Consider the following 14,677-nt stretch of genomic DNA (forward strand, 5'->3'; position numbering starts at 1 on the left):
GGAGTTGTGGGGGGGGGGAGGGGGAAATGGCACAGGCCCAGAGAGGCTGGGCTAGCAGGACCACCGTCCCCAGAGCAGGTCCGGCCTCAGTGCTCTTGTGAATAGGCACTTGCCCTGGAGAGGTGCCGTGGCCCCAGATAGCAGCACATGGCCACCCCTGCCAAGTGAAAGGCCAGTGCTCAGAGCTCCCCAGGCAGGTGCGAGCAGGCCCTGCCCTCCCAGTGCTTGCTACTCACTCGTTGTGCGTGTCCTCGGTGGGGGCCTCGCGCTGACTGTCGCCTGCTCCTGCCGCTTTGTCCTGCTCCTTCTCCTCAGCGGTCTCCCCTTTCTGGGACATGGATTCGCCGTTCACAGGGCCTGGCAGGTCTGGGAGGGAGAAGATGGGTGTTTGAGGGCCTGGCTGCTAGGGCCCAAGAGCAGCTCGACAGCCCCCTTGCTCTGAGGCCACCCCATCAGCATTCCTCACTCAGGAGATGGGCACATGCCCCAGCCATCACCACCCCCCTGCGGAGCTGGCTGGCAGGGATAGGGGTGGGGGTGGGATCTTGAGTTGTGAGCCCTGATGCTGCAAGGAGGGCAAAGCCATCAGCTGATGGGGCAGAGGGGAAGATATGCAGTGCAGGGCTCAACACATTAGGGCTGCATTAGCTAGGTAGCATGCAGGAAGGACCAGGGTCAGGCCAACCCCCTCACTGGGACAGGGGAACACCATCCTGCCCCAAGCGCCAGGCTTGGAGCCCCTAAGGCTCCCCCAAACTTCTCACATAGGAGCTAGCTCTCATCCATCATGACCCTATGGTATTAAAACCTGAGCAAAATGATGCTCCAAGGCTGCCTGGTGCCTGCCCTGCATGGGAGATGGAGTTCAAGGGTCCCCCAGGAAGTTGGGGGCCTGCACACCTGCCACCATTGCAGACCTGCACCTCCAGAGGCAGCTCCTCCAGCTCCCCATGCTGGGACCCCCTCCTCCTGCCTCCACAACCCACCAGCTCCACGAGCCACCAGGCAGGCCCTCCACAAGGGCTGCCACAGGGAGCAGGAATCAGCCCTGTGAAGGGCACCAGGAAAGCAACAGGCCCCTCCCAAGAGCCTGCACCCACGTTACCAGCATTCGTCTCCTCTCCTTTCTCATTCCGTGTCTCGCCTCCCGCCAGCTTCTCCTGGCCCTTCTCTGCATCCCCCTTGTCCTTCTCCGACCCAGCTTTGTTGGCTTTCTGGATGGCCTCCAGCTTTGGTCCCAGGACACGTGACTTCAAACGGGTGTAAACCTCAGCGGCCTTCTCCATTACATCCTTGTTCGCCTTGTAGCGGCGGATCTGCCACGGGCACAGGGAGTATCAGACAGCGGCTTGGGAACAAGGTGGCCCCTGCCCAAGAGTCAGATGCATGTACACACCCCTCCCCTCCCACCCAAGTCCCCTCTCCACGGCACCTTTTTCAACGTAGCCACCACATCAGTGTGTTTCTGGAGGATCTGAGAGGTGACCTGCAGTGTTCCCAGCTCTTCCAGTGCACTCAGGCATCTCTTGATGTCCTGTAGGCAGAGAATTGAGGTCAGAGAGCTCAGGAAGCTAGAGAGGTTTGCTTCATCCCTCTCTGGACTTGTTATACAGCATGGCCAAACCTGCTCACTAAAAGGTGGGGGAAGCACTAGGACACAGCTGTGGCTGCCTGGCTGGAGGTTTGCAAAAAGTCAGGCTAAACGGGGAAGAATGGGTTATATGGTCCAAAGATTTGATACAGGGGGGGAGGGATTTGATACTGCCCATCCAGGACGGAAAGCACTGGTACAGAGAGAAAATAAGAACTGACATTTACTGGGTCAGACCCTAGGTCCCTCTAGTCCAGTCTCCTGTGTCTCTCAGTGCAGACAGCAGATACTGAAAGGGAGTGAACTGGGTCTGACCAGGGGTTTTCCCCTGCTCCTCTCTCACTTGCAGCCTCCAGCATTTAAGGTCTGGGAAGTTCTGATTCAGAGGCCGTGTCCCTCACTCCTGCGCTCAATAGCTCCTGAGGCCCCAAGTATGTCCTCCACCCCTCTGTGAAACTGGCTAAACCGTCAGCTTCTACTACACTGGGTGGCAATGAGTTCCACGCTTTAATTACACACACTGAGCTACCGTTCCCTGTGCCCACATAGGCCAGGACAAGCAGGAGTGGACTGAGACTGCAACAAGGGAGATGTGGGTTAGGTGGCAGGAAGGACTCTCTAACCAAGAGGGTGATTCAGCACCAGATCAGCTTCCCAAGGTGGGCAGGGGAATCCCTGTCATCTACTTGCAGGTTGCACAAGCACCTGAGACGGGGGGGGGGGGGCCTGTTCGGGGGGGCAGGGGGCCGGGGGGGGGGGGGGACCTTGTCTGGAGCAGTGGTGGGCTAACTGGTCCTTTGAGATCCTTTGCTGCCCTATGTTGATAGGGAGCACCTGCCACTGGATCCTGCCTCAGCTCTGGCGCCTGCACCAGGTGGCCTCAAGGTCCCTCTCAGCTCCACATTTCTCTGCTCCTATAAGGCAATGCTCCCCATCCCCGGGGGACAGCCAAGGAGCAGACACAGACAGAGCCTGCAGCACCCAAGATTGCAAGCAGCTGGGACTGGCTCTGGCCTTCTCCTGGGCCTCCCCTTGAGGGTGCCAGGTTCACCCACATCTGGTGGGCATCCACAGGCAGAGCACCCAGCCAGGCCAGGAGCTGAGACTGGTGGCACATCTTGGGAAGCCCAAGGAGAAATGGTGGCACCATCTAGGGGCCAAGCTGAGCACTGCTCCTCCAGAGGCATCAATCCATCCCTGGGTAGCCCACGAGAACAGGACATGATGCTAAACTCTAGCACAACACAGCTTTTGAAACAACTGGCAGGCTCTGGCACCAGCTCAGAGGGTGTCTACATGGACAGGGGAAGAGCAGGCAGTGCTCCGCTTGAGCCAGCCTTCAGCAAGCATGCCAGAGCTGTGAGAGTGGGGGCACGTCCTTGCAAGGCTCCAGCCAAGGGGGCTGCTATACACAATCTAGCAGGCTGGGAAAGAGGGCGGATGACTGGTGACAGAAGGAGGGGGCGCTCATGCTTCCCTGCACAGCCCTGCAGGGTTGTGCGTGGTGAGGACAAAGTGCTACCAGCATCATGAGCAAGTGTGGGAGCAGGAAGCATTGCACACGTGTGCACAGGCAGCCAGTCTGGGATGCCTGCATGGGGCAGAAGAGCCAGACCCCAAGGCTCCCTGGATTCCACCCCCCACCGTGCCAGTACTCACCGGGTTATCGACTTTCAGGGCAAACTTGATCTCACTGTGAAGCTTCTGGAGTTTCTCTTCGATTGTGGGCTCTGAGACAGAGGCAGCAGGGATCAGCCTCCTACAGACTGACCCTGCTTGCTAGCGTGAGGGGTATGCGCCCTGCAGGACAGCATGTGGCATCGCTCAGCCCCACCCTGGATGTTCTGGGTCTTGGGCCTGTGACCGGGCTGGGCTCGCAGCAGAGGTGCCCCCGCGACCCCCACCGGAGCCTGCTATGGGGATGCACTCAGAGCACAGGAGCCCTCACTGTTACACCCCAAAGCAGCCCCCTGCCCTGGCAGCCCATCAGCAACATCCCACAGGTTCCAGTCAGGGCACCGCACCAGATGCTTTCAGAACAACACCCCTAAACCCCCATGTTGTGGCAACCTGCCCTGCCCAGAAAAGCATACCCCCCTGCCCTCTCCCACCCAGACCCTTTCCTTCCCAGCCCGGCAGAGAGCCGCTCTCACCCTTTTTCTTCTCCATCCTTCTCTCGTGGATTGTGTCAGACTTTTTCCGGCCTCGCTCCACTTTCAAGGGTCTGTGGTAGGAAAGGAAACCAGAGGACAAGGCTGTTTATTGGACTGTCTGAATCCTGGGAACCCCCCACGCTCCCATGCCTCAGCTGACAGGGCAAGATGACAAGACCCTCACAATCCTCCCCCCCACCAGCTCTACCCACACAGCTTGTTCAGATGTAGCCTGGCCTGCGGGGCAGGGTGACAGGGGTGTGGGCTATAAGGGGAACGCGAGCACAAAACCAGGCCGCTGCTCAGTGCTTGGGGACTGCCCCCACCCCAGCCCCCACCCCACTCAAGGGCAGGGGAGTGGAACTCGGGGCACCGCACAGGCAGGACCCCGGAGCTCAGGCCCGCGACTTGATGTGGACAGAGGACAGCCCAGCACATCTGCAGAGGTCCCAAGCCCTTTGCTCCTGCCGAAGCCAGGGGCTGCTCAGAAATGCTGAGGAATCGGGCTCCACAGCGAACGCACAACTCCAGGTGGGTGCTGAGTACCGGTTCACGGGGCTGGCATGAAGACCCCCAGCAGAGACAAAGGAACCCTGGAGTCCTGACTTCCAGCCCCAAGCCACGATCACCTCAGACCCAGGACTTTCAACCCCCGCCCCCCCAGTACGAAGTGATTCTCTAGGGCCCGACTAGAGGCTCCCTCCTCTCGGAGGAACAGGCCTGCAATGACAGCAGGCCCCAGGCTGCTCAGACCCAGGCAAGAGGGCTCCGCAGTCAAGTGGCTTTAGAGACCTCCTCCCACTCCCAACCCTGGCATCTCCATGTGCCCCCTCCTCTGAGGCTGCTTCCGCCCCATCACAGTCACACGGCAGCTCTGCAGGGAGCTCCCTTGAAGGGAAACCTCCACCCACCACCCCGGGGATGGCAGCCTGGAGGCTTGGCTGCTGGAAGAGACCCCTCCCCACCAGCCCCTAGGGGAGGGGGAAGGCGGAGGCTGACTTGTTGCGAGGCTTCTCCTCCCGGCCCCTCTTCTCCTTTTGATTCGGTTTCCTTGACAACTCAGAGGGCTGCAGCTTCTTCCCAGGCTTCTTTACCTTGGAGGAGAGAACAATGCAGAGGATGAGCAAGCCGTGGTCTCCCCACCACCCCTGCAGGGGGAGGGGGCTGCTCCAGCGCCTCGTGGAGAGGGGATGGGGGCAACACCTGGTACTGGACATGCACCTGGGACAGCCCCGGCCCCGAGCCACCAACTGGATCCGTGGCCTTCTGCGATGTGGCTCATGCTCCCTCCCCCCACCCCCACGTGCTGCACTGGAGGAGATGTGCCTCCAGGTATGGGGCTCCCACGCAGCCTCCGCTGTCACCTCTGTGCCTCCTGCCTCTGCTCCACTTTCCTGCCCCAAGCAGGCTCCTCCCTCACAGTGAACCCCACAGTGACTGCGTATGGATGGGGAAACCGAGGTACAGGGCAGTGCTGCAACTCCCAAGCTCAGGCAGCACCAGTGGCAAAGCCAGGAATGGAACCACTGGACAGCACTGCTCTCCTGGCTTCTCTGATGCTGGAAGGAGCAGCATGGAGGAGAGAGGTGGTTTTATTGCAGTGCCTGGCACTCGCTGGATGAAAGCTCCACACTAGCCACAGCTGGTCAAGCCCTGCATTCCTGATCCAGGCAGGGCGGAGGGCAGCAGGGAGGGTCAGAGGGTGGGGTTGGCTATCAGTTCACAGTCATGCTAGCCAGCAGTTAAGGAAATCTGAATCCAGACCCCAGTTGAAGCTGGCAGGGAGGTGCTGCAGGGCTGCATTAGTGCCCAAGCTGGAACTGGGTCAGGATTTGGGGCTGGCTGAACAGCTCACAGAACAACCCCAAGGGACACCCAGACAGGAGGAGCCAATGCCTGAGTTCAGTGTGTTGCTTGCTGTGACTGAGCGGGTTACCAGCCACGGCCAGATGGCGCCGTTCTGCCCAGGTGTCGCTGCGCTGGCAGCTGTGCCAGAGCTGAGCCCCTGGGGGAAAGTGTGCCAGGCAGACCAGAGCACACAGCCAACATGAGTCCCTTGCCGTGAGCACAGTGCAACTCCAGGGGGCTACAAGTGGAAGGAACACCCTCGCCAGTGCCGGAGAGCAGGGCCAGGGTTCACACAGCCCATGGCAGGGGCAGCTTCCCCGACACCCAGCTGCTCCAGTCCTGAGCAAGAAGAGCAGCGCCTGGGGCATGGGGACTGGTCCCACCAGAGTGCCAGGCTGTGGAGAGGGTCTGCGACGGAGATATTCCACCCCACCTTGCTGCCCCCTCTGGCTGGGAACAGCACGCAGAGGCCGCACCCATATGAGCTCCCCAAGGTGCCCACACGCTCACCTCCTTCTCCAGCTCGGCGTCTGAGTCAGAGGATGATGGGGCTTTGGCTCGGCCCTTGCGGCCCCTTTTGGCCACATCGCCATCAAGACTGCTGTCGCTGTCTGAGCGTGCCTCGTCCGCCTTCTCCGCTTTCTCCTTCCGCTTTTCCTTCTCCTCCTTCTCTTGCTCGCGCAGCCGGCGCAGCTCCTCCTCCTGCTCCCTCTTCCTCTTCTCCTCCAGTTCCCGTCGGCGCTCCTCGTCCCGCCGCTTCCACTCGCTGATGCGGTCCACATCACTGTCGCTGTCACTGGGGGCACAACCAGGCAGGTCAGGGCAGCGTGGGCCCTGCCAACAGTCCTGCTCCGCTCCCACTCACAGCCTTGCTTCTCCAGAGCCTTATGCCATCCCTCCCATTGGCTGGGGATCAGACTGATGCCTGAACTGGGTACTGGACAAGCCCTGAACAGCCCTGAGGATGCCAAGTCGCTCAGGTTGGTTGCCCTCCCTGCTCCCTTGCTAGGCACTTCCCTTTTTGGAGGGAATCAAAGCAGGAAGAGACACTGGACTGATATCCCCAGAGACCCAAGGCCTCTGGTTACCCACAAGAACACAGCCCCCAGCCAGCACCTCTCACCACTTGCCAGAGGAACCACTGTTGTAGACATCCCATCTGCGTGGCCAACAGTCCCCTGTTCCCGTCTAGGTACTGACATGACTGGGAGGAAGTCCCCAGCCCCGTGAAGAAGCCCCAGCCCCACCTGCTTGGGAGTCAGCAAACATCCACATGTCCTGTTCAGGCTGTGTCTGCAGGGATCCCTGGGCTCATCTCCCAATGGAGCAGGTCTCCTGCCACCCAACTGTACCCCTTGCCATTCTGCTCCCCAGGGCTGTCTGAACCCCGCCTTGTGCAGAGTCCCTTACCATCTGCCACGGCACTGCTAGGAGCCGCCAGCACTACCGCAGCGTAAATGGAGAGGTGGTCCCATAGCAGGAGCTACTGAAACGCAGCCCCAGAAGTACTGGTATGAGCACAGGTAGCAGAGATCATTGCACTTGGGGAAGGGGCTGGGGCTGCAATCCCCTGGAGAGTTGGCCAGCACAGCTCTGCCAACAGAGCAACTCGAACACCATGTTTCAAGGGCAGAGGCAAAGCCACAGCCAGGAGGGCTCCATGCACAAGATTGCTGCTCTGGGGAGCAGAGGGCACCACCCTTCCATGCCAGCTGCAGAGGGATGCACATGGCTCCATTATTTAACGTTCATTGGGGCAGCACTAGAGGCCTCAGTCAGGTCAGGCTTGGCACTGTATAAACATGTAGTTCAGCACAGTCTCTGCCCCAAAGAGCCACAGTCTTGAAAGTCGAAAGTGCCTCTAGGGCGTTAATGAACTCATTACACAACTCATTAATGAACTCATGAACCACAAGGGCCAGGCCTGTCTTCGCAGGAAGGAAAGAGACTAGGGCAAGGGCAGACGAGGCAACTTGGTTTCAGTTTCATGCTAGGTAGGGTCAGGAGGGACCCGATCAGATCATCTAGCCTGACCCCCTGCCACAGGCAGGAATGAATGCTGGGTTCACAAGACCCCAGACAGGTGATCATCTAACCTCTTTTTGAATTTGCCCAAGGTAGGGGTGAGGACCACTTCCCTAGGAAGTTGGTTCCAGATTCTGGCCACCCTAACTGTAAAATATTGCCTCCTGATCTCTTAAATCTCTAATACGCCATGAGCAAGTCATTTCAGAAGAGTGTGATGCAATGTATTTGTAAGGACACTGCACCTCTTTAAAAAAAATATTTCCAAGTGATTTCACCGAGTGTGGGCAGAGCCAGGGATTAGACTCACAGGTACGTTACTGCCCAGATGCTCTGAGCCAAGCCTCTGCCATGTGCTGCTCCTCTAGTCAGGACCCATGGCCCTTGCAGAAAACTTTCCACCCACCCCCGTCCAGTCACCTGGAAAGCCCAGCAGGCGCTGATGGCAGGGTGGGGCTAGCTCCTGCCAGGAGGGGATGCAAAGCCTGCGTGAGGGATTTGAGCCTGTGGCAGCCCTGCCTCCCCGGGATTCGCCCTCACCTGTCACTGCTGGAGCTGGTGGGCACCCTCTCAGGCTTTGGTTTTCTGCCCCGGGGCTTTGGGGGTGGCTTCTCGGCTGCAAGACACAAGCAGTCAGGGGTTCAGCAAAGCAGAAGACCCACCCCTTCAACAGGTGGCTGGCCAGGGCCTCTTCAAGGGAGAATCACCCAGTCCAAGGCCTGGACTTCAGTCCACAGACTCAGGTATGGGCCAATCAAGGCCCCCACATAAACGAATTCAGGAGCTTAGCAGAGAGCTCCCCTGCAGCACAGCTTCCTGGGAAAGCCTGTGGGATGCCTGCAATCTGACAATAGGCCATAGCACCCCTTAGACCCTACCTGGCTTCCGGCCCCGAGGAGCCTTCTTCACAGACATGTCCGAATCTGAGTCTGAGTCCGAGTCCGACTTGGCCACATCCACTGCGGCATTCTCCACCTCCGAGTCCGAGTCCGCTTTGGAGTCAGAGTCAGAGCCTGAATCCACCTTCTGTGAGTAGAGAAGAGAACGGAGAGCTGAGTGGGGAGGGGAACAGGAACCAGCAGAGACCTCAGGTCCAGCCCCTGCATCGCAGACACCACATCACAGAGTTCCCATCCCAGGTGGGACAGCAGAGGAAGCAATCTCCAGGCCCTATGGATGGGGGTGGTGTCCAGAGTGAGCTGGTGTCACCAGGAAGGCAGGCAGCAGTCCAGGGGCTCACGTTCACCCAGGCCCCTGAGATGCGGGAGGGTCAAACTAGCTGCACCCAGAGAACCCCACTGGCCTTCAAAGCCCAAGACAAGCCTTCTTGTGCTCCCCTCAACCCAGGGCTACATGCTGAGAGCCAGTCACTCCCCAGTCACACAAAGCTCATGTCCCATACTGCCAGCAACACACAACCGGACGCTCAGTCCCTCAGTTTTTCCTCATCAACATCCAGCCAGAATGGGCCTGGTGACTGCCTAAAGCCTCCCTCTGCACTCACCACAGGCCACATCAAGTGCTGCCCCCAGCTACCCTGCTGTCCTGCAGCACGTTGGAGAGAAGGGAACAGGAACAGGGCAGGACCGGCCGCTCTTACCTTTCTCTTTCTCCCGCCTGCAGGCATCCTCCTGGGAGCTCTGGCTACTGGCTTCTTCTCGGGAGTGAAGTCCTGGGAAAGGACATACGCACATCTGAGATGGGGAAACATCCACTCTGGTTTCAGAGCCAGGCATCTCTCCTTGCCCCCCAACTCTTGGCAGCAATCCCCAGGTCCTCCAATGCAGAGAGGGAAAGACACCCATAGGACACAGCAACTGGCATCAGGTGAGTGAGGAGCAGCCCCAGTTCTAACAGAGAGGACTTTCCCTCTGATAACCCTCGGATCTAGACTTCATGTCTTGGGCACTGCCCCAAGGCATGAGCATCCCTGGGATTTTAGCATCTTGGACTATACTGCCCACTGCACCCACAAAGCACCTGCCCCAGCAGCACTAGCCACACTGTGGCCAGCACCCAGGCCTGGGAGCAGATCACCAAGGCACAGGGGAGCCACCAACATCAAGTGCTTCTCAGAGGAGATGGCAGTGTCTTGTCTCCAGTTCCTTGGGAAGGATGGGACCAAGTGGGGCTGAGCTACAGGACTAGGCCTGCTCATGCCTCTGCGAGCACTTCCCTTTAGAAACGGGAGGCCTAGGAAGAATTTAAGTGCTAGTGCTGCTAGCAGGGAGAGGGCTTAGCCACCTTGTTCCCTTACTGCCTTCTCCCAGTGCCTGGTGAGTCCAGCAGAGCCTGCCTGCCCCATCCCTATACTGTGGTGTGGGCGGGGGGAGATCACGCTCACCTGGTCGCTGTTTTTCTCTGACTCCGAAGAGCTTTCTGAGTTCTCGTCTTCTGATGGGGACACGCTGCCCTGATCGAGGTCACTGGAGGATTTCCGGGGTCGTTTAGCCACCGGCACCTAAAGTCACACATCACTGTGAGGGCAGCTGCAAGCTTGCCTGCTCCTCTCATCCATTCTCTCTGCCCACGTGGTGAAACACAACCCACAGGGAAGCAACCAAGCCTTCCTCATTTCTTACTATTTTCTACGTTAAACTTGGAGCAGCATCCAAGGGTTAGTCAGAAACTCACAGCTCCGGCCTGAGCCCACGGTCGGCCTACACATCATGACAAGAGATCTCGATCTACCCCAGTACACGTGTGTAGGCAGAGACAACAACCCATGGGTTAACGATGAGGTTCTGAACTGGGATGGTTCCATTCTCCCAACCTCATCTCCCGTGAAGGGGGAAGCTTGCTCTCACATCCCCACCTAAAAATCCCCCTGCTGCACAGTCCGGCTAGCACAGGACAGCAGCTACACTCCAGCCCAGAAGCAGCTGCAGTTAAGTAGCAGATAAAGTAACTGCCTTATGTTGCATCTACAATACATCACACACAAATTATAACAATCTTCCTGGTCTCGCCTAGCCAGTGCCTGCGTACCTTCATAGCCAGCGACTTCCGCTTCAGCCCGCTGTGATCACTCCCCTTGTCAGACTCCTCATCGCTTTCCATCTTCTCGGTGGCTGCTGCAGGGATGGCAGCGACTGCAGACTCTTCATCCTCTCCTGCATCGCTGCCTGCTACCGGGTCGATGTCGCCAACCTCGCTGTCTGAGGAGCTTGCCGGCTGCGGAGGCAGAGAAATGGGTGGTTGGAGGTTACTGCTCAACATGTAGTGTAGTCAGGGCAAGGAGAGCAGGGGATAAGCACAGAGAAGACAGAGAGCAGGACATCCCCAGACAGGGATATGCAGAGAGAGGACGCCTGAAACAGCTCCCGCTAGAAGGCTAGGGTAATGCTCCTCCTCCTCACAGAGAGCTACAACCCTCAAGTGCAATAACATCACACAGACCTCATAAAGGGAGCTTCTCTGTCCCTTCAGCCAATGTCCACGTCCCCCAAAATCCCCTCTGCAGCCTTTCCCCACATACACAGCATTAAGGGGCCCATCTAGGACCAAAGACAGCTCCCAGTAAAGTCCTCTTTCATTCAAGTCACCACCTTGTGCTGCATCGTGATCATTCACCTGGCCTTTCCTACATACCTGCCATCTGCCCTTCGCAGCTCACCTTGAAACCCTTTCTGCCTCTCTCCAGTGCCACAAACTGCAAAGCTGCTGTGGAGGCCTTCCTTGAAGACCCCACGATCTAAACTGCATCACATAACTTTTGTTACAAAGCATCCCTTAGGCACTCCGACCTCAACCACAAAGGGCCACCTCTTGGTTTGACCCAAAGCCCACGGAAATCAATGGGAAACCAGACTGGCAACATTGGTCCTGGCCATCGGGTCAGGGCCCCTCTGCTGAGGGAAACGGTGGGACCAGCGAGCCATCTCGGCACAGGGAGGGGAGCCAGAAGCACTAGTTCTGATTCTTGCTCTGACAAACGTGTTCTCTGCAGCTTTGGATAAGTCACTTACTCTGTGGATCCCATCTGTAAACCAGGGAGAACGATGCCTGCTTCCCTGGGACCCCAGTGAGGAAGAAAGTCAGAGATTTGCTAAAGACAAGTTACGCAGTTCCTGAAAAGGGAGACTTTGACCTGGCAGCCCCTAGAAACTCCAGCCAGGAGCAGGAGGCGGCAAGGCGATGTGGGAGACAGGCAGGACACCCGTGCTCAGGGCGACCCCGGGAGCACTCACCGGAGGGGCGCTGTAGCTGGCGTGAGGGTTGTTCTGGATTTCCCATAGGCCTTCATTGAAGCCTTTCCGCTTGTTCGGCTTCCCGTATTTGTCCTTGCACTTCTCGTATGGGAACAGGTCCTTAGGGCCCAAGAAGGCTCTGGGGAAACAAAGCAGAGGTGAGGCCCCAGCCCAGGGGAAGCAGGCAAGAGCAAAGGAAGCGCAGGTGAGGGTGCAGCTTACGTCTCGTGAGTGCCGAAGAAGAAGATGGGGTACTTGTTCGGTGGGGGCTTCACGGCACCATCTGCGATGTCATCGATCTGGAAGGGGGACAGAGCAGGACACGGTCAGGGATGGCAGCTGGAAGCACGTTACCACAGGTCGGCAGCAAAGCAGCATCATACTGGCGTGACTGTTTCAAACCCCCCCAGAAGCTTGCGGAGCAAACTGACGGCAGCACACCAGCTCCTAATGCAGGATCTTGAGATGGGTGACAAAGAATCCGGCCCAGCCGCTTGGGCTCTGCGTGGGAACTTGACTTCAGTCTTCCTACGGCTGGGAATGCCTCATGGGTTATGGACTTAACACCCGGGGGAAACCAGCGCATTGCATTCCTCTGTAGAGATCCATATGCCTGGACTTAGAGCAGTGCTGCTGGACCCCCCCCGGGGGAATCCTGTCCAGCCCCACTGAGGGCAGAGACGATTGCTCCAACAGGTGGTCGGAAGGGGCTCTCCTGGCTGGAAGCAGGCCACAGGAAAGCCCAGGCTGCCGGCAGGCACGACTTTTCACACACAGGAATCTCAGCCTTCTTCCCACACGCTGCGTTGGCTCCAGGGCCCGTCAGCCACTTCCACGTGATGCAGCCAGGGGACGCAGCTCCGAGGCAGGAGCCAGGGAGCGGGTGTGGGAGCTGCCACGGCAAAGAGGCAGCAACGCACGTGCACGCGGGTGTTGCCCACACACCGGGGAGCCTACAAAGAGCAGCCCTTCCAGCAGTGCAAGGGAGCTCAGCCAGCCTGGGATCCTGAGAAGGATGGAGCTCTCCCCTAGCCCCACGTCCGGCAAAGCCAAAGGAAGGTGGAAGGAAGGAGGTCCTGAGATACTCTGCAGGCCAGTTGTGGTCTCCCTGCCTCTGACACCCTCCACCATCACTGCTGCCCCAATCCCAGAAACTCTCAGCCTGTCTCTTTTGCTGGTAGACACCTCCTACAGTGACAGCCGAGCTGCCAAGCGGGCACCAGTCTGGCACCTGAACTGGTCAAGACTTCTGCCTTCGATACAGCTCCATCCGCATGGAGTCCTTGGGCATGAGCACAGGTCTTGGTCACCAGCACCAAATACGGTCCCATCTCCACCTGCGCCCTCTCACCCCTGGGACCATCCAGGCCCCTTCCAGGCTCTGCAGCTACGTGGCGCCATCGCCCAGTTTTCCCACCCCAAATGCCACCTCCTGGCACCGCAGCACAGCCCAAGACCTCCCTGCCCCACGGCAGGTGCACGCCCTGGCATCCAGCATCCTGCTGGGACCAGCACCCCAGGAACCCACACCCGTGGTGGACGGCCATCCCTGCCCCCTGCTCCACATCCACTGCCCCCACACCGAGCCCCCTCCTCGTCCCACCTGCCCATGACCCACTGCCTTGTCACCCGTCCTCTGCGCCCGTCTTCCCCTGCACGCACGGCCCAGCTCCCCACGGCACAACCCTGCTCCCCCACCGAGCCCTCGCTACACCCTGCAAAGCACCCTGCACCCCCATCCACTGACCCATGGCCGCCCTGCGCCCCCACAGTCCTCTGCACCCCAGGATCCACCTGCAGCCTGTGCCCCTCTGCACCCCACAACCCACCCAGCACCGCCCTGCGCCCCGTGCACCCCAAACCCATCCAGCACCCCCCATACACCCAGCACCCCCCTGGACTCCTGCACTCCGAACCCATTCAGCACCCCCCCATGCACCCCACACCATCCTGTCTCTCTCTGCACCCCCTATAAACCCAGCACCATCCTGTGCCCTCTGCACCTCAAACCCATCCAGCACCCCCCAGTGCCCCTCTGCACTTCCCACCTCCTTCGACCCCTCTGCACCCCAAACCCATCCACCACCCCCCTGCACCTCCCCCCATGCACCCAGCACCATCCTGTCTCCCTCTGCACCCCAAACCCATCCAGCACCCCCATGCACCCAGCACCCCGCTGAACCCCAAACCCATCCAGCACCCCCCCATGCACCCAGCACCATCCTGTCCTTCTACACCCCAAACCCATCCAGAACCATCCTGTGTCCCTCTGCACCCCAAACCCATCCAGCACCCCCCCAGCACCCCCTCCATGCACCCAGCACCATCCTGTCCTTCTACACCCCAAACCCATCCCCCACCCCCCCCGCCCCCCCCCCAGCCACCCAGCCCCATCCTGTCCTTCTACACCCCAAACCCATCCAGAACCATCCTGTGTCCCTCTGCACCCCAAACCCATCCAGCGCCCCCATGCACCCCTTCCATGCAACCAGCACCATCCTGTGTCCCTCTGCACCCCAAACCCATCCAGCACCCCCATGCACCCAGCACCCCGCTGAACCCCTCCGCACCCCAAACCCATCCAGCACCCCCATGCACCCCCTCCATGCACCCAGCACCATCCCGTGTCCCTCTGCACCCCAAACCCATCCAGCGCCCCCATGCACCCAGCACCCCGCTGGACCCCTCTGCACTCTGAACCCATCCAGCACCCCCCATGCACCCAGCACCATCCTGTCTCCCTCTGCACCCCACACCCATCCAACGCCCCTGTGCCCCTCTGCATCCCCCACCTCCCTGCACCCCTCCGCACCCCAAAGCCACCCAGCACCCGCTTGCACCCCTTGCCCAGCTGCACCCAGCACGGCCCT

General features: G+C 59.4%; 1 protein-coding gene across 1 annotated transcript; it reads right to left on the bottom strand.

Annotated features, from left to right (window-relative positions):
* Positions 1–217: 217 nt before the first annotated feature.
* HDGFL2 (HDGF like 2) lies at positions 218–12,215 on the bottom strand. The gene is made up of 14 exons (XM_006017591.3): positions 12,030–12,215; positions 11,808–11,946; positions 10,606–10,791; positions 9,962–10,078; positions 9,218–9,289; positions 8,496–8,643; positions 8,158–8,233; positions 6,103–6,388; positions 4,744–4,838; positions 3,745–3,815; positions 3,251–3,321; positions 1,433–1,534; positions 1,106–1,316; positions 218–366 (listed from the first exon to the last, which is right to left on the bottom strand). Exons 3-14 carry the CDS (start codon positions 10,675–10,677, stop codon positions 233–235), a joined length of 1,455 nt encoding a protein of 484 aa, XP_006017653.3. The 5' UTR covers positions 10,678–10,791; positions 11,808–11,946; positions 12,030–12,215; the 3' UTR covers positions 218–232.
* Positions 12,216–14,677: the final 2,462 nt, after the last annotated feature.

This window comes from Alligator sinensis, unplaced genomic scaffold, assembly GCF_000455745.1.
Source record: "Alligator sinensis unplaced genomic scaffold, ASM45574v1 scaffold1295_1, whole genome shotgun sequence".
In the NCBI taxonomy this organism is placed as follows: Eukaryota; Metazoa; Chordata; order Crocodylia; family Alligatoridae; genus Alligator; species Alligator sinensis.